The sequence below is a fragment of the Accipiter gentilis genome, chromosome 1 (genome assembly GCF_929443795.1).
Source record: "Accipiter gentilis chromosome 1, bAccGen1.1, whole genome shotgun sequence".
NCBI classification, from domain to species: domain Eukaryota; kingdom Metazoa; phylum Chordata; class Aves; order Accipitriformes; family Accipitridae; genus Astur; species Astur gentilis.
The window spans coordinates 2,699,490-2,718,649 of record NC_064880.1 but is presented as its reverse complement, the minus strand read 5'-3'; the positions used below and the strand labels follow the sequence as shown (position 1 = coordinate 2,718,649).

Sequence of the window (19,160 nt, the reverse complement as noted above, 5' to 3'; positions counted from 1 at the left end):
AGGGACTAAGTGGGCAAGGAATGGCTTAACTATGCACCATAATTTTTCTTATCAAGCTAGCTAGGAATTCCGAGTGCAATCTATCACTACGAAGTGGCAGTGGGTAGTGAGCTGTAAAAGGATCTCTGGAGTAGGAAATCAGTTACTGCAGTAATACAACTTGGTTATTTCACTGGGGTATGATTAAACACTCACAGAAATGGTTTCTTCAGGTCAGTCAGCCATAAGAGTCAAAACCTTAACTTTTTATGTTAGCCAAATGAATTTGCTCTGATGTCTGCTATTCGTCAATAAGCTTCACTTACACACAAACAAGAGCTTTAACGTTTCTTCACTTTTAGGCTAAAACACAATCAATTTTTTTGTTTGTTTCACAGAGTTCCAAGTAAATATATTATTTTCTTGACTTCATTTTTTAGATAAAAGGCAAGTTGTGTAAAGTAGTATTTTATATATCTAAAGGCTTGGAATATCTGCAGAGAAAGCTAGTCTCTGAATTATTCTTAAAAAGAAACAATTTGGGAATACTTCTTTTTGTTTATTTACAAACAGTCAAATAAAGTTATCAATACAGTTAAACTGAGATTAACCTGCAATCTCTCCCAACTGGACAGAGTACTTCATCATATAACCTGTCATTGGGATTATATGAATGGATTGATGGAAAGACCACAGGATTTCAATTTAAGTGCTCTTTGCTCTGAGATTTGATTCCTTTATTTCATCAGCTTCTTCACATTTAAACTTCAGCAGTAATCTGGAAATTAGTGTGAATCATGCTATGAAAGATGGCAGCTGGTGAAAGAGGTTTCCCTAGGCTTAAAGGCCCTTATCGTGGCCTAAAAAGAAGCTTGGGTCCTCTTTTACTTCTTTGTACCTACAAAGAGATCCTTTTCCCCTTTTTAAAAGGGTCTGGCGTTTTTGAAAAAAGCTTTCTACTTGTTCAGGGCTGGCAGTTACCACAGGTCTACCTTGCTTTCCACAGATTAGGGACTGGTCCCTTGCTATCACCACTATAGAAACCAATGACATGCAGCTCAGGCTTAGTAAGCCTCTTACTCCTCAGCTCTGAGGCACAGTTCCTTTCCACATCGCCCAAGAATAGAATATAATAATTTAGATGTATTTACTGAAATCTATTTAATTTGCTACAGAATCTGGTTACATCTCCTGTTGCGGTACTAATGTAAAACAAGCAACTATTCTACAGTTAATTTTACTTACCGAATACTGATGAAGTCCTTGAGCCACTCGCTGACTCCCACTAGTCTGCAGAAGTTAACACTGTAGGATGCATTTATCAAAACTATCTTCTTTTTGTAGATTTGACCAACATCAAAATCCTTGGAATACCAAACATACCAGGTGGTGTGAATTACAGGAAGTAGCATTTACACATGTAAGAACAAAACTACTTTACCACAGCTGTGCTCACAGTCCCTGCTGGGATCACAGGCCTGTGTGCAAAGTATTGTATAATCCCATAAAGCATTGCCTTGCTCCAAACCCACCCTTTTAAAACATACAGCCTATAAAGCCAGAACTCATGCTTCACGGCTGGGGCAACATTATCTGGGTTTGTGCACAGCTAACGCACCAAGCTGCTCTGTCTTTTCCTCCAGTGAATGTCAAAGACCTCATGCCGCATTCACGGTCTAATAGAGTTGTTAACAATTTAAGACTGCATGTGACAAAGACAATATAGATTTTTTGAACACAGAGCTAGGTGCCACTGTCTTCCAATGGAAGTCTGCTGTTTCAGTGCAAGGCACAGGCTCCCAGCTCCTAATAAAACCAGAACGCCATGAAAGCTATATACCTGGGCACATTCATTAACACACAGACAAGGAGAGTCCTGCAGGCTGACCAGCACCAAGTTTCTCTGACACAGAAGACTTGTCTGATGCGCCACACTAGCAACCTTTTCAAGTACAGAGGAGAACTAGGCATATTGTTATGCTTTCTCACAGTACACTTGTTAATTAGAACACAGAGATAAACTGCAGCTCGATTTCCTCATGACCAGTACAATATGATGGTCACTTGCTAACTGAAATCTTAACTGGATTGTAGGCATGACTTCTTTAAGGACATTATTTTCTAGTAATAATGTATATACAAACAATACATAAGTAACAGTTAAGCTGCCTTATAAAAGACATGGAACACAGTCTAACAAGACATTTCATCATTTGCCCACCTTTCTGACAGTATTTAATTTCCCCTAAGTAAAGGAAGTATTTTATAATTTAGACTTAACTAGTAAAATTAAGTAGTTTATTTAAGCTAACTACAACTTACCTAAGAGACTGCTAGAAAAAAAAGTGAGTACAGTTTTAGGTTTGACTAGACCTATTAAAACAAGGGGGTTTTTTTCTTCCCAGTGCAACAGAATTTTGATCAAGACATTGGTATATACATACAGTAGATACATCTTCTTTACAGATCCTATGCAGAACGGCCACTAACCTTGAAATGAATGCAACTTGGTTTACTATAGAAAGTACATCCCTTACGTTCATGACCAGACCCTATTTGCTTGGGAAAAATTCCAGTTTGGAGCTCCTCCTTTTTTTTCTCAAAAATTTCTTTTGTCACTACCCTTGTAGCCATCTGCTTTGAATCCATTTCTTCTTCGGATATCTAATAAGGAACATCAGTAAAAACCACCATGACTGTAAGTAAGTGTGATCACAGAATCCGTACCTCAAAGTAAAAAAGCCTGCAAATGGAATCTTTTAGTATTTGGCCAGCCTTTGTCTGTTTCTCTCCAGATCAAACTCAGCCTCCCAACTTCTACATGAAGAATTTAATTTATTTTCAGCTGTCTGTTCTGTAGCTTATCATCATCCCACAGTATGACATAGTGGTTTTAATGGGAGTATTAGCTCCTCTGCACTTAAAGAGTTTTTTCCCCTCAACTTCTTAAACAAATACCCATTCAGAAAAAAAGCAGCTAACTGCACTGGAACATTTCAGTTATGGTCCAGTGCTTCTTTCATGCAAGTATATGAATATCTACTGACATTATTTCTTTTTGATTGATTATAAAGTACGCTCTTAAAGGTCTTTTACACCTCAAAAAAGCAGTATATGCAAGTATACCTTGGAATAACATTTAAGATCTTAATTACACAATTCCACTCTATAAGACTGTTATTATTTAGTTCTGTCTAGAGTATAGTATACTATTACTTTGCTAGAAGATATGCTTTTCTTTGCCTAGTATGGTACGAAAGTTGTTTCCACATAAAGGAAACTGTGTTGCCGACTCAACAGAAAGTCATGTTTAGTTTTTTTTAAATAAGTGAACATGATGTGATGTATGTCTTCACATATTTCTGAACTAAAATTGAAGTATTGTTTTCTCTTTAAAAGAACAAACACTACAAGAACAGTGTCAAACAGCAATTACTCTGATGATATTCTCACATCTGAGTCTCTACATCTCCATAATAAAGTCTGCATTTTAAATGCAAAATAAATAATTACTGTTTTTAAGCAAGGTTCCTAAAACAGCACTTGCCAGTGTCATTACTTCGGATATATATAATAACTAGAAAGGCAAATGAAACTTTCCTAATCCATTAAGATACTTTTATGGATACTCTCAAAATTTTGTGAAGGCTAATTTCACAATGGGTCAATTACAAAAGGATCTCATCCACTTTTTTTTTTTCTTTTCTATTTCTAATAATAGCTATCACAACATTTACCTTGTGCAAGTCACATTCCTGACTCCAAAGTCCTGGGAACTCTGGTTCTACTAGGGTGTCATCCCTCCCTTTCTCATCTCCATCACTTTCACAGAGCACATCATGGGGTATTTTTTCAGAAATCTCTCCTACAGAAGCAGTTCTCACACCAGCTGAGGAACAAGCTGTCGGAGAGCACCGTGACTTTTGGGAAAGAACATAAGTTTTGAAGATACAGTTAAAAATTACTAGAGGACAGTTACTTCAACAGTTAACAGTTTCTGAGATCTTTTAACACAAAAATGACAGGTCTATAAAGCTCAGAGGCCTAAGATAACAACTTAGGCCGACCCATTCTTAAGACACTGATTACTGACAAAATCTTATCTTAAAAGCATCTATATGATGTTAACTGTATACTATAGGAGGCTAGAAACTAGTCCTCAGGCATGAGAATACCGACTGTAGTTTCTGAATGTTTTGTGTATCACATCATAACCAAGGACCTTGTTGTTTTGTTGTAGTATGACTATTTCTACCAAACACCTCTCCCCCACCCCTTTTTTTTTTTAAATACCTAAAGATTGCATGAAGCCACTAGTTTCATCAGGGAGTTCAACTCACTCCATCTCCATTTTCCAGGCCAGTACTCCCTGGAATACTGCACAGATGAAAAAAACCCCACATCCAGGACGCTGGAGAGAACCACCGTCTCCTTTCTAATACAGTGGAAACATTTCTCCTGTGCTGACAAACTGATCTGAATCCTTACTCAGGGATGAAGGTAATTAAACAGGAAGTGAGGATACTTTGCGTGGTTTTTGATGCCCGTTGCAATTCATGTGTTTCAAAATTCACCTCTTCTTACAAATGCCCTTAAACCCCTGCCCTCCTCCACCAAACAGGACAATGGCTTTATTCATACAAGCACCAACACTCAAGAAAAAGGAGACTAAGTCATTAGGAGATCTAATAGAGAACTTACTCCCCACTCATTCTGTACTGTCTGCTATTTGGTTGTAGCCTGTGCTATTCACAGGCCAAAGAGTTCACTGTCCTGCACCTTTGACAAAAAATAAAGACAGGTAATTCTTAGGCCTTTGTTCACCTGTGATATTGCTCCAGCTGAACGTTTCCAGGTCTTCTCAATATATTGCCATGTTTTCATTCTCCACCATAAAGAATCCTCAAGTTTACCACCACTCTTAATTGCCTTAGTACAGGACTGACTTTTTTTCTGCTTGTGAAGAGAAGCTTTTTCTTGCAAAATTTGGGATACAATCTCAATTTTTCTTGATTTTTGCAGTTCTCTAAAAGCTCTGTAATACAATGTTGTAAGAAATATTAAACCAGCCCTTGTTTTCCAATAATATTAACTACAGCCCAGTTTCTTCTGAGCCTTTAAGCTAAACCATAACTCTTTAAGTTGGGTGCAGTGGTAATCTATGTCAAGACACCAGGCAATTCAGAGGCTATTTATACATTTTTGCGGACTAAATATAGTCAATTACAGTGTTTTATAAGTCGAAGAGTTGACAAAGCATACCAGTCATTGCTACTGAAAACAAAGTTTTAAAATAATTTTTGTAACCCATAGTTAGCTATTTAAAGAAAACTGCCTATCTGAAATCCAGTGGATTTAATAAAAGACAGGAAGAATGGTTAAAGGTAAGGATGCAAGTACTGAACTTGGAAGATATGAACTGAAAGCTACTACAAATTCCATGACACACTGTGGGTAATGTGACAAAAGTGACAGTAGATAATTTAATCTCAATTTTAATACCAGCAATTTAATACACAATTTTCTGCAATAAATATTACCCACACTAATGAAGGCTTTTAATACAGACCTTCACCTCTTCAACTAATCCAGATAAATAATTACTGATTCTAAATAAGAGCAAAGAAAATATCACCTCTCATTTAAATACAGGCTACTGCCTACTGAAGCACTTTAAGTAGCTTTAAGCTTAAGCCACTGCAAGCACATCGCCTCATGATGCCCCATCGCAGGAGATAAATGGCATTGTATTTATAACACATTTTTGGAAAATCATGGTACAAAGAAGTTACATCATGGTTACAATGACAAAGGAATGCTATACCTAGTGCTTTATGCTCCAGGTATAAAGCCGTCCTCTGCCCCTATGATCAGTTCTTGTCTTTATGAATCTTTTTATAGGCGATATATAAATCAATGACATAATGGCTTTATGAAGAGCTATGTTCTTTTGCAGATAATTCAGAAGTATATATTCAGCCTGAAATATAGTCAGAGAAAACAGAATATCCCTTCACAGAAAAGGAGAAAGGCAGCCCTGGGAGAAATAACTAAGCAGTTCTTCAGCAGATTAGCAGGATGGTAGCTGAAATTAGAAAAGAACTGCTGTGAGGAACATGACACAACTAACGTTAAGACTAACAAACTGTGATCTCCCTTGGCCTGCAAAAGGAAACAGGGAAAGGGAGAAAGCAAGCAAGGTGAAAAGGATTAAAAACTTAAATAGATTTGGATATTTCCAGCAGACCTCTACGAACTGATATGATTATTTTATTAACATGATTTTTAGAACATATTTAGGGATAGCAGAAGTGCTGTTACGCAGCTGTCAAGACTGAAGCTGTATTTAATCAAAACTTAAGACTTACTGAACCCTTACTTTTAAAATCTCTAACATTTGCTACAGGTTACTGCCCTTGTAGCAGAGCCAGCGTGCAAAAACACATACCTCAGCCACCCTGTTTGGTATCTTAGCTCAAATTCATCTTCATATGTGGTTAAAAACAATAGTTAAGCTTTGGACTGGAGCAGATGAGATACAGGCACATTCCTATCAACTTTGCTACAAAGGCAGAGGAGTAACTTCAATCAAAAAAAAAAGCACAAAGGAGAGTACCTCGCTTCTGCACCTTACTGCAGTGCAATCTTCCAGAGATTATCTCTAAAAGCCTAAGAGAGCTATTCAATCTTTATAGGGAGAGTGTTCAGGAGAGGCAGAAGTACAGTTACTTCAGGCATCCAGTTTAGGTTCACTGAATTTCCCTCCTGGAGTAGTTCATCTTCTTTGCACTACTCACAGAAGATGGCTCCTAACTTTGGCTTTCTGAATAATACAGCTAAGCTAGAAGTTCAAGTCACTTTAAACAGACTATACAAATATCACACATACAGAGTATGAGTTCACTCCCTTGAGACAGCATCATAGATGTTATGTTTTCAGAATCTGATTCAGAGCTCAAATATATTCCTGCATGAGCACCAGTAAGCAGCTGAGGGTTTAACAAAGATATGAATACTTACTGTTTCTCTTTTTCATGCTCTAGCAGTCGTTTATGGAGAAAAATTTCCTTGGCAACATTGCCTCCTTCTGCTAGGATAGCTTCCCTCATTTTCATCTCCTGCTTCTTTGCCTCAAAGGCCATTGCTTTGTTCCAAACCTGGAGAGTTTGGAGTTTTTCCTATGAAGCCATACAAACCAGTTACATATTTGATTCACATATTAAAGAATATAAAACAGAGAATCTAGTGTTGGTCCCCTTATCCGAGTATAAATTTGTGGTAGATTTCTCTGAAGCAGAACTTACTGTTTTTAATATACACAGTAGTCATGGTGTGCTGAGATGCAGAAAGCTCTGAATAGGTCAGGGCTACTTCTTTACCCTTCTAGCCTTCCCTTGAAATGCTACTCAATGAAGCAATGTGAAAAGATACAGTTCTAACCAAATCGGTATTAAATTAAGATCATTCCCTCAGATTCTACAGAACATAAGTAGAAGAGCAAAGCAGCATAGCTCAGAAATTCTTAATTTACATTACTTAAATTCTTAGGTAACTGCTTTTCTTCCATGTTTTCTCCATATGAAGTATTTCTGCATTGGGATCCAAATAACCAGAAATGCTTCTGGCTGAGTTTTCAGAGAACTTACTTTTAGTATGCATTATTTTCAAGAGGGCTACCCTACCAGAACAACTAACTTGTTGACAGAATAAACTCCATCAGTAGATGTGTCAAAATCTGCCCATGCAAATCTAACACCATTACTCCTATAGTTAAATTCTCCCCGGTTTCAAGAGATTTGGTCAGTGGTCTGACAGCATCACACAACAGCTCTGCAATGAAAGCTGAAACTACTTGCATTAAAACCTAGCAGTCTAACAAGTTAATTTCTTTATTCCCCATCTAAGCCACAGCAGCAGTACCCTATTGGAAGTTATGCTGTTTTTCAGGGAAAGCACAGCTTGTATCCTTCTCTCCATATGCTCCTGAGTTTTTGCTTCTTCCTTTGCATTTTTTTCATGAATTCTGTAAGCAAAGTAAAATTTTTCAGGCTCATATCCTGGAAAGCTTTTAGTATTAGCATGTTTAACCTGACAAGTAGTAATTGTCAATGTCACCAAACATTCTTCCTGTAAGCCTCTGTGTTTACTATGATACTGGGTGTGGGTAAAGTGGAACAGTTGGAAGACTCTTCTATATATGGTACCACTCAAGTTACAAGTGCCAACAGGCTTTCAACTAGTTTGTTCAACAACTTTTTTTTTTTAATTTTGACTATGAAGAATGTGTTCCACATTATGACATATGTTTAGTTGCTAAAATAAAGTAAGAATTCAGGTGTTGCTCATATAACCAATATCTAAACAATTATGTAGTGAACTTTATATGAGCCAACCACTTGTACCCACACTAAAAATAAACCCTAGAAACTCTAAAAGCTAGAAATATGTGGGCATGAATCAAGCCTGAGACTATTCTAGCTAATATAATAGTAAACTAGAAAAAAAATCAGTAAGATCAATATTTGATGCATTACTCAGAGGAAAGAAAAAAAAATATCTATTTGGTTGTTTGTTTTTCTTAATTATTATAAGTTTGCACATGTCATCTAATGAAAAATAAACACAGAAACAGTACAATTATTTCAATCATTTTTTCATTTAAGTCCTAATATACAAGTAAAAGTACGTAAATGTTCACAGTTTCTTTAATAGCAATATAAGTCAACACTACAGTAATTATATAAATATAAACCTATGAAGAGAACATTTAATTTACCATCAACCAGAAAAGAACAGAAGCACAAAGAAATGGCCTATCAACCAATTTTACCAGACAACAAGAAAGCTTTTTTACCACATTTCAGAGGGAATATAGAATGGCACAGTGCAAGTTTCAAACCTGAAATTTAGTTATACTACTTCAGCTAATGATACACACACACATATATAATAGAATGTTTCAAATCATTATTAGTGCCTACAAGTAATCAGACCCCTCTGCATCTCATCAAAAAGACAGTCCCTTCAGCTACAGGGAACCTGAAGACCACTCTAGGACAGTAAGTGGATTTTGCTCTTTCCAAGTCCTTCTGTGCCATGTAAGATTTGAATGCTTCACAGCACTGGTATTGTGGCAGAAGATTTCCAAGGTAACAGAAGACACACCTAGCAGAAAAATGATTATTTTCAAAGACTAAAGGGTAAAGAACTGTAGACCAGAGAATATACAATGATAGAAAAAGAGTGAACAATAACCTTGCTATGCTTTTTCTCAGGAAGCAGACTGCTTTTTCATGGTTCCTTTTGGCATCTTCCAGTATTTTTTTATGCCTTTCTTCATATTCTTTCCGGGATCCCTCCTCTTTTCTGCAAAACACAGGCAAACCAACAGTTGCAGCAGGACTAAGGAAACCTTGATTCCAACACAATGACATCTAAGGGTGGGGTTGGGGAGTTTATTAATGTGTGCTGAAATGAGGACATTCGTCTCCGCCCGCCACCCTCCCCTCCGCCCCAGTCTCCTGTTTTCACAAAACCTATAGACAAATTGATAAACTAGCATCTGCTTTCTCTCCAAGAAATCTCAATAAACTTGATCGTAAATTCAGAAGGTCCTGGTGGCCAACAACAATGCAGACACACGCAGTTAGTCTCATCTAATAAACTCCATTTCCTTAGACAAAAAGCATTCACAGTTTTTGTCTTTAGGAAGCTTATTTTCATAGATCAGAGACCTTTACCTGAGTAACTGCAAGACTTCGGGCAATTCCTTTAATTCCATTTCATCATAAAATATTCCTGAAGCAACAAAACCCAGCTAAGAAACACAATACCACTAGTATTTGAATTAGCTAATCTTCTCAACACCTGAAACAGTGAATTGGCTAAAAATAATATGCAAAAAGGAAGTAGAGTCTGACTTATAGGCGCTTACTTTTCTCTAGACCGACGATTTTCTTCCGCTTGCAGTGCTGCTATTTTTTCCTTCCAAATCCGCACTTCTGCTCGTTCTTGATATTGCTTCTCTAGCTCCTCCTGATCTTTTTTAAGTTGTTCAAGGAGGATTTCGTATTTTCCCTGCTCAGTTTCTATCTGCCACATCTCAAGCCTTTAAAAGCAAAGTATGAGCTGTTTTCACTGAAATACTGACAATCTTTCACTTAAGGCTACTGAGTAGGTAAGGCTCTATGGTAAAAATGAAAATCTAGCCATGTTTTGTTTTATTTTTTAAAATTATATTGTAAATCACATCCTGTTACTGACATAGGTATTGTACCTTTCAGACTTAAGGCTCATATCTAGTAGCGTATCTCATTTTGAAGACATTAAAAATACTGGTTTTAAAAAGAAAGTTAAAAAAAATAAAGCTCAAGCTTCTGTTTCTCAAATTCATGTTTGCCCAGAAGAAAATATGAAAACCAAGAAAAATTAGAAAACCAGGTTTTTCTTCAACAGTAAATAGCATCAGGGAGAAACCATAGCTTTTATTCTTCTGTGCTTTGCTGAAAGAATTTAGATATGATAGGGATACATATAAACAGATTAATATAGTGATTGCTAATCACACAATAAATGAGTCAAGCATTTCAAAGCTCTTATACAACACTGCAGCAGAACATACGGTATTCTGGTTAACCACTTGGTTAATCACATCTATAAAGTCATGCTTGTGTTCCTCCTTTGATGTAGTGGCATTAGTAGTTGTACCTCTGTTGCCAAAATGTAAGCACACTTGCCTGTTGCCCTCTGCAAAAGACAGTTTTATTCTGTCTTATATAAATAAATAATTTAGTATGTGTGAATAATTACAAGCAGCAATATTAGCTTAACATAAAAATACACAGTACCCCTACAATGTTTCCATCATCCTCAGTTTCAATCTTTTCCTTCATGCCCTATAAAAAACACTGAGAAGCATAAATTAGAAGTATTTATGCTTACAGAGATCAGTATCACAGAAAGGTTTACTTTAGTTCAGCTATTTTCCATTTACAATGAGACCTGTTTAGGTGCACAACTTATACCACAGCAACCAATTTCCTAAGCAATGAACTGTTCAGGCTAAAAGTTGCTCTCAAGATCCTCTGCCTTGCAATCAGCCTCACACGATCGCAAATGTAGTTCAGTATTTACAAGCAACTTCTGTAGTGATTGACTTTTGAATTCATTAAATAGCATATGAAGAACTTAATAAAGATTGACTCCCATCACACTGTTATCTCATTCCCTCACTTACATGTTTTCTTTTAGTGTCAAACCAATTTTCAACTCAAAATCCTTCTCTTTCTCCAGTTCAGTGCACAGTCGTCCGTGCATTGCCTGAAGGCGGGACAAGGCTGCGCTGTTAACATTAAAAAGAAATGATAAGGAAGAAATTGGAACTAATTAAAGATTTTAAAAAAAATAATTAAAAAAAAAAATCACACCACCCACCCCCCCAAGATCAGCAACAATAAAAAATAGCTTTGAGGCTGAGATTTATGTATTAGAAATCTACCGATTTATGCAGTCTCTTATTTAGCCTTCTAAGTCTCCATTCTTCGTTCAAAGGTATAGGTTTCTTTCAACTGTTATATATTGGTTGAAACTTACAGAGGAGTATTTATTTCAAAAGCACGGACCAGTGGCTTAATGCGACTATTCATTTCTCAAGCTGATAAAAGTAGTAATTATTAACAAAAATAAGTTTAGGCAAACCTAGAGAACCTAGAATGATTTTGCTTTTAAAAAGGCATTACAATATTCCATGTACTTTGCCTAGAATGGCAGGGTTGCCACACAGTTGTTTATTATCCTTGGTCTTCTTCACCCAGGAAAACTAGCAGACAGCACACTACAGAATCAACAGACAGTGAACTGGCAATAGTCAATATAAACTCCCTTCCTCAAAATGAAAATTGGAAATTATCTTCTACCTGCAGTTACTACTCTAACTTCAAAATTTTTGTATTGGGCATCAGTAATGCTAATGGTAGCTACTATTTTCTTTATTGCTAAGACATGATACCTTCAAGCTTCATAAGCCAGAAATTTATCAAGTCTTCTTACTCCACTATTTACTTGCTAAATATAATAGATTGTGAGCATTGCTATTCTTCTGCATATCTAGACCCCCAAATTTGACCTGTCATAAGCATAAGAACTTCTACAATGCTTTTCTGTCTTTGTTGACTTCTGTTTACTGGAACTGTCTCTTTGAGATCCTGAACACGGAGTACTAGCACCCATCACAGGAGTCTCATTAGCATTCAACCCATCATTTTTTGTTAAAGCAGCTATTCCAGTTTGGCAGCTAACCTACCTTGATCATTCTATCATTCATCGATATACTAACTTGAAGATTAACACAGGTCATAAAAATGCAGCTGTGAAGTTTGTTCACAATACACTGGTTCCTGGTACACAAGCCACCCACTTCTTTCTATTTAAACCAAATGTGAAGAGTACAGTAAATTGCCTCCCACTTTATAGCAAAAGTGTTTCAGAACAGCTCCTGTATGCAGAACTACTCCCGAAAGGCATTTGTACATTTCACAACATAAAACAAAAAAAGAAGTGGCATATATATACATAAATCCCGATTGTAATAGTCACCAGAAGCAAAACCATGAGCTCTAAAACTGCCATAGCACATTGGTGTTGGTTCATCATACTGAACAGAAGTGATGGAGACCCTGATAAACATAATTGACAGTAATGGGCTAGGTTGATTTAATAAGATGTTGTTGTGATATTTTCAAATATATGCCTCTTTCCTATCCATTCCTAAGTTTCTACCTCCTTCTGCACTGGTTTACCTAACAGAGTATTACCTCTAGACCAGAAAGCACAGAGATCAATGATTCCCAAGCCAATGCACCATTATCCTTCATTTCAAAAGGAGGAATTATTGCTAAAAACGTCAGCCAGAAAGTGACTGCAAGATTAGCATTCACTAGCATGAGAATGAACGCATTGCTCTGCTCTCTAGCTGAAAGTGCAATACCCTTGTATCAGAATAGCCCTCCAAGCTAATGCAGTTACATCTTAACCTGAGAATGGCAACGGGTTTCATCACTGATCTATTGATATCTTTAATACACATGCTTAAAAATTCTATCAACTGTTCAACAATAGGAAGAGATGAAAGCAGGAAAGTTTATCTCATTAATTACACACAGATAAACATAATGGATGCCTGTAATCTTTGGTACCCAGAAACATTCTCTACCTACACATTGCCAGCCTCCTCCTCTTTCTCTATTTCAGTGTCTACACAATCCAGCTGCTTTGCTAGCATCTTGATCCGCAGTTGACAGGTACTGAGCTTGTCTCTGCAAGAAACAAACAGATTATTTATATTTTATAAGTTCTTTACTCTTTCCGAAGAAACTCTTCCTTCTGGGAGCAAGATTCACAGCTACGATTTCCTTCCTCCTCCCAACTCCCCACCACCATCCCACTTCTCTTTTAAGATCTTACTATGAGGTTCTTTGGAAGCCCCTATTAATTTCAAACATTTTCTCCAAAAATCCTGAAAAATGTAACAAGAATTTATTTTGACTTCATGCCTAGTTCAGATATATAAAAATGACAACAGCATAAATGACATCTTTTTATATTAGCCTTCTTCAGGTATATTTGCTTGTAAAGAATATCTCTGTGACCTTAACATAGCAAAACACTCATAGCAGGTGCTTCTCTTAAAGTATGTAACTTCACCGATTCTACCATTTCCATTATAGTTAGGAAAATGTTTACAACAAATTTTCCACTTGACGTTTCCAACTGACTGTTGAACCAGCAGGATTGTGTGGACATCACTGAAAGGAATTAGGATCTAATTCTCCCAGACCAAATACGTCTTCTTTAACATTGATTATTGTATTTCATTTTTTTCAAGTATGTAATTAATTTTTATCCTTGATCCTTTACAAGGGTTTGGTCATATATTGGATATGTTATATTAAACAAGTGTTTACATCGAGTAACTTTCATGAAAAAATTCTATGAACTGTAATATTTATAACAGATACAGTATCACAGTATTTGATGGTGATTTATGCTGATTACGTTTGCTTAAACACTAACCTTACTTTTTGGACCGCAAGTTCCTTTTCTTTGGCTATGTCATTGAGCTCTTTTAGGTTCCTCTGTAAGGTTAATATGCAAACTCTATCTGTATACTTCACAGCCTGAACATTATTAACATCACCCAAATAGCGTTCCAAGCTTTCCCTTTGAATTGAAACACACGATTAACAATGAAAACATAATAAGGAATTGAAAAGTTATGTGAACTTTGTACATCACGCACCTATACATTTGTGGGTTAATTGTTTTCCATTTTATTCCAGCCGAACTATTACAAATATGACCAGCATAAATAAGGAAAAAAAAATGAACATAATCTGTACAAGAAGTTTACATACATGCATTTAAGCCGAGATTTTTAGACTTGGATATCCGATGTTGAATATTTATACCCACATTTAATGCATTAATTGTATGTCTTGGTTTTCAAATGCCTGTGGCTCCTCTTGATTATACCTAGGCTTTGCAAATTCTAGTTTTCTCAAACAATAGTTTAAAACTTCAAAGGGAACATTCTAAACTACATTAAAACATATTATATACAGCTGATAAATTGGTGGAGAGAGCTAATCTCTCTTATCATTTTGGTCTGCTTAAACATATAGCAAGAAGAGGTCTGAAGGTTTGGGTGGTTGTATTTTTTTTAAATCATTTTGGTGTATTTTGAGTTTCTCTGTTGATAATGGTGACACTGTTAACATTTACTGGTAGTAGGCATATGTGCTATGCAGCTTCCCACATACATATACTAATAAACATTATTTGAGCTTTTCATCACACCTTATAACCCTATGCCAGGTCATTCCAGGGCAGAGACTGACAGTCTTGTCAAAGGTAAGCCAAACTGTGCCTTGATCTTTGTGAACAGAGCAGCAACTACTTAAGGGCACATTCAAACCACTAAATTCCTTTTCATGTATGACCTCTGTTACATGGAAATTTATTTCTTCAGGAGAATAAATCCGCTGTACCACCTACTTGTAAAACCAGTGTAGTACTAATCTATCATCATACCAATTCTGTGCTAACTGACTTTACACAGCGGTACAAAGCTCTGTATATATTAAAAAACTTACAGTCCAACACTGATATTCTTCAGCAAACAAACTTATCTTTTTCCAACAGCTCCTCAAGTTCTACAAGTACAGAGGGATATGAACACAACACCACATATTAATACGAAGAGCTGGCTGGGTTTTAGAAGAAATGTAAATTGGGTAGTGTAACACTCCTTTGAGGAGAGCAATTAGCCCACATCAGTGTGGTGCAATTGTTGTGTTCTATGTACATACCTACAAGTACTTCAGATTAAAAAGTGCCCAGAGCCTGTCTTTATCTTACTGAGCATATTGTTTTAACAGTAGGAACCAATTTATTTTTTGTGGAAAGGTCTATATTGCCTATGACTAATTTGACAAAAAGATGCATAGTTGAATTAACCAAACCTTCTCTTGAAAAGGTAAGTTAACACTACAAAGGAAATTACTGTTAGAACTGGTAATAAGTTATTTACATGCTAGAATCATATTTGTCTCCAACTCCTTCAGAAGTGTCCTTGTTTCCCATCTCGCCACCACCAGCCAACTCTTCTTCAAGCTTGTATTCTAATAGATATTAAAACAGCAATTTAATAAAGAGACTTTGAACTTTAAAATGCAAAGCCCTAGTATACTTGCTGTCAAGTCAAAACATGGAGAATCAGAGATGACATTTTATAGCATTACTGCAGCGTATATAAAAAAATTCATATGGCAAAACACACAGGTCTACTATTGTACACCTGCAAACCGAACCAGGAGAGTGCTCTCTGCCTTCATTACGGAAGCCTCACCAACAATCCAATGTATGTGGAAAAAAAACCCAAACAAGAACACGGAAGGGTGTAAGCTAATGTATTGACAGGTTTTGGCCAACAGTCCAATATGTTTATCTTGCATTACCTTATCCTAATGCACTGTTAAGATACAAAATTTTTTTAAGTATTTATGTATCAAGAAAATGACAATGAAAGAATAGCCTAAGAACTCCTTTTAACATAAAGATCAGTATTCAGCATATGTTGCCTCACATACCATACTGAAATCTACTTCTGGACACAATTAGAGAAACTGGCTGCCTATTAGGAGGTCTCTGGTGCCAATTTAGATGTCTTAGGGTATCCAGTATCTTCATAGAGTTGAATCTGTGGAAGACCTATACCATTCTGGAGCCAGATGAGAGAGTCCAGAGCCCTTCAAGGGGCACTAGATGCCAAAGTATGCGCAACTGAATCAAGTCCATACAGTCAAATATTAGATTTTTACCATCAATAACTCTGAATCAAAATGCCTGACAGAGGTAAAAAGTAGAGAATTTACTGCTACAGAAACAATGGGTTAGATTTGGATTAGTTACAGCTGTGTAACATAATGTTACAGAACACCTACTGGAATCATTGCATCTATGTGGAATGTCATCCAACCCTACAGCTGTACTGTTCTCATCTACGACCTTAGAAGACACCTTAATGTTAGTTTTCTGTGAGTTATCAAAACAATTCATCATTTTCACCTTCCCAGTCTTCCTCCACATTAGAGCACTGTCCAGTTTTGTCTTCTTTTTCTTCCTCTTCCAGAAATGGTAAAATAGATGTTTGCTCTTCTTCCTTACTATAACTGATCTCATAATCTTCCATACTGATAGTTCTTTCAAAACAACCAGGCTAAGAAAGAGAAAAGCACATGGTTTACATATATAATCTTCAAGAATTTGCAATAGTTGACTATTGTGAATAGTTGAACTTGCAAATGGTGACTATATCTTGAGATGAATTAATAGCATTCAGTAAATACTCAATGCATGTGAAATGATTGGATACAATCACAGACCTTTGTACAAATCACACATTTTGAGTATCAACTTCGATAAATCTCTCATAGAAAAGAAAGGACACTGCCATTTTAATTATTTTTTTTAATAACAATCAGTTCAATAATAAAACAAACCTTCTAAATGTATTTTATACACTTAGGCAACCACTTGACTCAGAATGATTAGGGAACAACTCCAACAAACACTACTTGTTCTCGTGTGTTATGCAGTTCTCCATTGTTAAGTAAACTGTTCCCAAATGTTGATACAACTTATTAGAATACAGTAAATTGTATCTGTCATCTAGAATGAGTTATTACCACATGGTTGGGCATTTCATCAATATCTGACTCAGAGACTTGTACATATGATTAATTTTAATGAATGTGGTGGCTCGGCTTTGGGTTCATTTATGTAAATCCTTGCACATAACTCTAAAACATAAACTAGAAGAGAGTAGCTATTTTCTCTAGTTAGGAAACAGAGAAAATACACCCTGAAATTTGAAATATGGAACAGACCAACTAAATTACAAGCACTACCTTCACACCAACACAGAATTCCTACATGGGGCTATGGTTGATTTAAGGATGCTTGTGGCACTAAAACGCAACACAAACATAAATGAACTGCCAATGCACCAATAGTAGCCCAAATACTTGTTGCTAAGCCACTGTACCGTCAGGTAGCGCAACTCCCAACGCAACAGAGCTTTGGTAAATTAGGCCAAAGTCTACAGTACGGTAGAAGGCCCAGAGACCTTCCCTAAGGAAGATGCAAGCCAGGCAGCAAAAGCCACATCGCTTCCACGACCCAGAACGCCACATGGCACCTGAACCTCGCCTCACCTCATCGAAACACCATCTCGACCTCGGATTCCCACCACATCCCAGCAATATCACACGCAACTCCACACTACGGGGCACCACCCTGCAAACTGCCAGAAGCCCACCCGAGGGCCGGCAACACCTCCCTCACCGGCACCCCTCTCTGCTAGCAGCCGCTCACGGGTCAGCCCGCCGAGCGAGCCGGGACCGGGACCGGGACCAGCCCGACGGCCCACAGCGGTGGCCCCCGCGCGGGGCCGAGGAGACGAAACGCCGTCACGGGGACCACGACGCCTGCCTCCCTCCCGCCGAGGCGGGCAGGACAGGGCCGGACAGGGCTGGGGGACCGTTCCCGGGACCCCCACCCACAGTCCGGCCGCGGAAAAACGCTCCACAGACCGCGGAGAAGCTCTCCACAAGCAGCGGCCCAGCCCGCCGCCACACGACTCCCCCTCTCCGCGCCTTCACTCGGCGGCCGTTAGATCCGCTGCCACGGCAACGGAGCAAACCACCGCGAAGGGCGCGGCAGGGGCGCCAGAGAGAGCCCGCCTCCTGTCCGGGTTCCCCGCAGCCGCTGAAGCAGGGCGGAGGTGCTTGCGCGGCTCCCTGTGCCCCCCCCTCCCCCTCCGCCCGGCGGGTTGGTGCGTGCCGGGGCGGTCGGCGGGAGCGGCCCGCCCGCAGGCCGTGGCCTAGATTGGGAAATGGCGAATCGCTGTAGGGTGAGCGAATTCCTGGTTCTAAATTCTCCCTTCTAAATTTGCACCCTTGTAAGCACGCAGAATTACAAGATGTAGGGCGGATATTCAGGGGTTTATTCAAGCCAATGAATTACAAAGATTTGAACCAGCTGAGCGGTTGATCAGTTTTGGTTTGGTTTGGTTTTTTTTTTCCCCTCGCTTGACGATTATTTTATTTTTAGTAGTGTAGGTTGAAATATGAACTACTATGAAACACAACGTCTTTCCGGCTTTGATTGGCAAGGCTTTTTAATACATTTTGGTGAGCTTTTGACGCGCTCTCTAATATATAAGAGGATGACTGATTCTTCAAAAATACGGCGGCATTAACGCTTCCATCGCGTTAATGTGAATAATTGCAGAGGCGAGAGTACTCGTGACCCCTGTTTAGCCTGTCTTGGTCATCTAGTTGGGGGTGATTGCAGGTAACTGAAATCGGATAAATTGCCAGTGAACTTTCAGCTTAGTGTTTGTTCTACATACATTTATAAATTTCAGCAAGTTGGTGGCACTATGATTGAAAAAAATCTTTTTGGTGAATTCACGTGACCTTCTGCAATGCAGAAAACATATGGATTTGAGGTTGGAGCACGCACATTTTAGAGCACTGAAGATTGCCAAGTTTCAATCCAGAATGAAGCTGTCTTAAATGTCTTCTCAGAAATAAGCCTGTACTATTCTGACAATAGGATGT

The 19,160-nt window shown here is 37.9% G+C and overlaps 1 protein-coding gene across 1 annotated transcript in view; it reads right to left on the bottom strand.

The window, feature by feature from the left end:
- The window catches only part of CFAP74 (cilia and flagella associated protein 74), a 50,065-nt gene extending 33,325 nt beyond the window's left edge, over positions 1-16,740 (bottom strand). Inside the window, exons 1-13 of the mRNA XM_049808834.1 lie at positions 16,603-16,740; positions 15,566-15,656; positions 14,050-14,196; positions 13,194-13,292; positions 11,216-11,320; positions 9,914-10,087; positions 9,235-9,345; positions 7,900-8,002; positions 7,000-7,157; positions 4,804-5,014; positions 3,717-3,899; positions 2,470-2,643; positions 1,225-1,343 (exon numbers count right to left, since the gene is read on the bottom strand). Coding sequence (XP_049664791.1) covers positions 1,225-1,343; positions 2,470-2,643; positions 3,717-3,899; positions 4,804-5,014; positions 7,000-7,157; positions 7,900-8,002; positions 9,235-9,345; positions 9,914-10,087; positions 11,216-11,320; positions 13,194-13,292; positions 14,050-14,196; positions 15,566-15,656; positions 16,603-16,726 — 1,799 coding nt within the window. The 5' untranslated portion in view covers positions 16,727-16,740. The remainder of the gene's footprint in view (positions 1-1,224; positions 1,344-2,469; positions 2,644-3,716; positions 3,900-4,803; positions 5,015-6,999; positions 7,158-7,899; positions 8,003-9,234; positions 9,346-9,913; positions 10,088-11,215; positions 11,321-13,193; positions 13,293-14,049; positions 14,197-15,565; positions 15,657-16,602) is intronic.
- Positions 16,741-19,160: the final 2,420 nt, after the last annotated feature.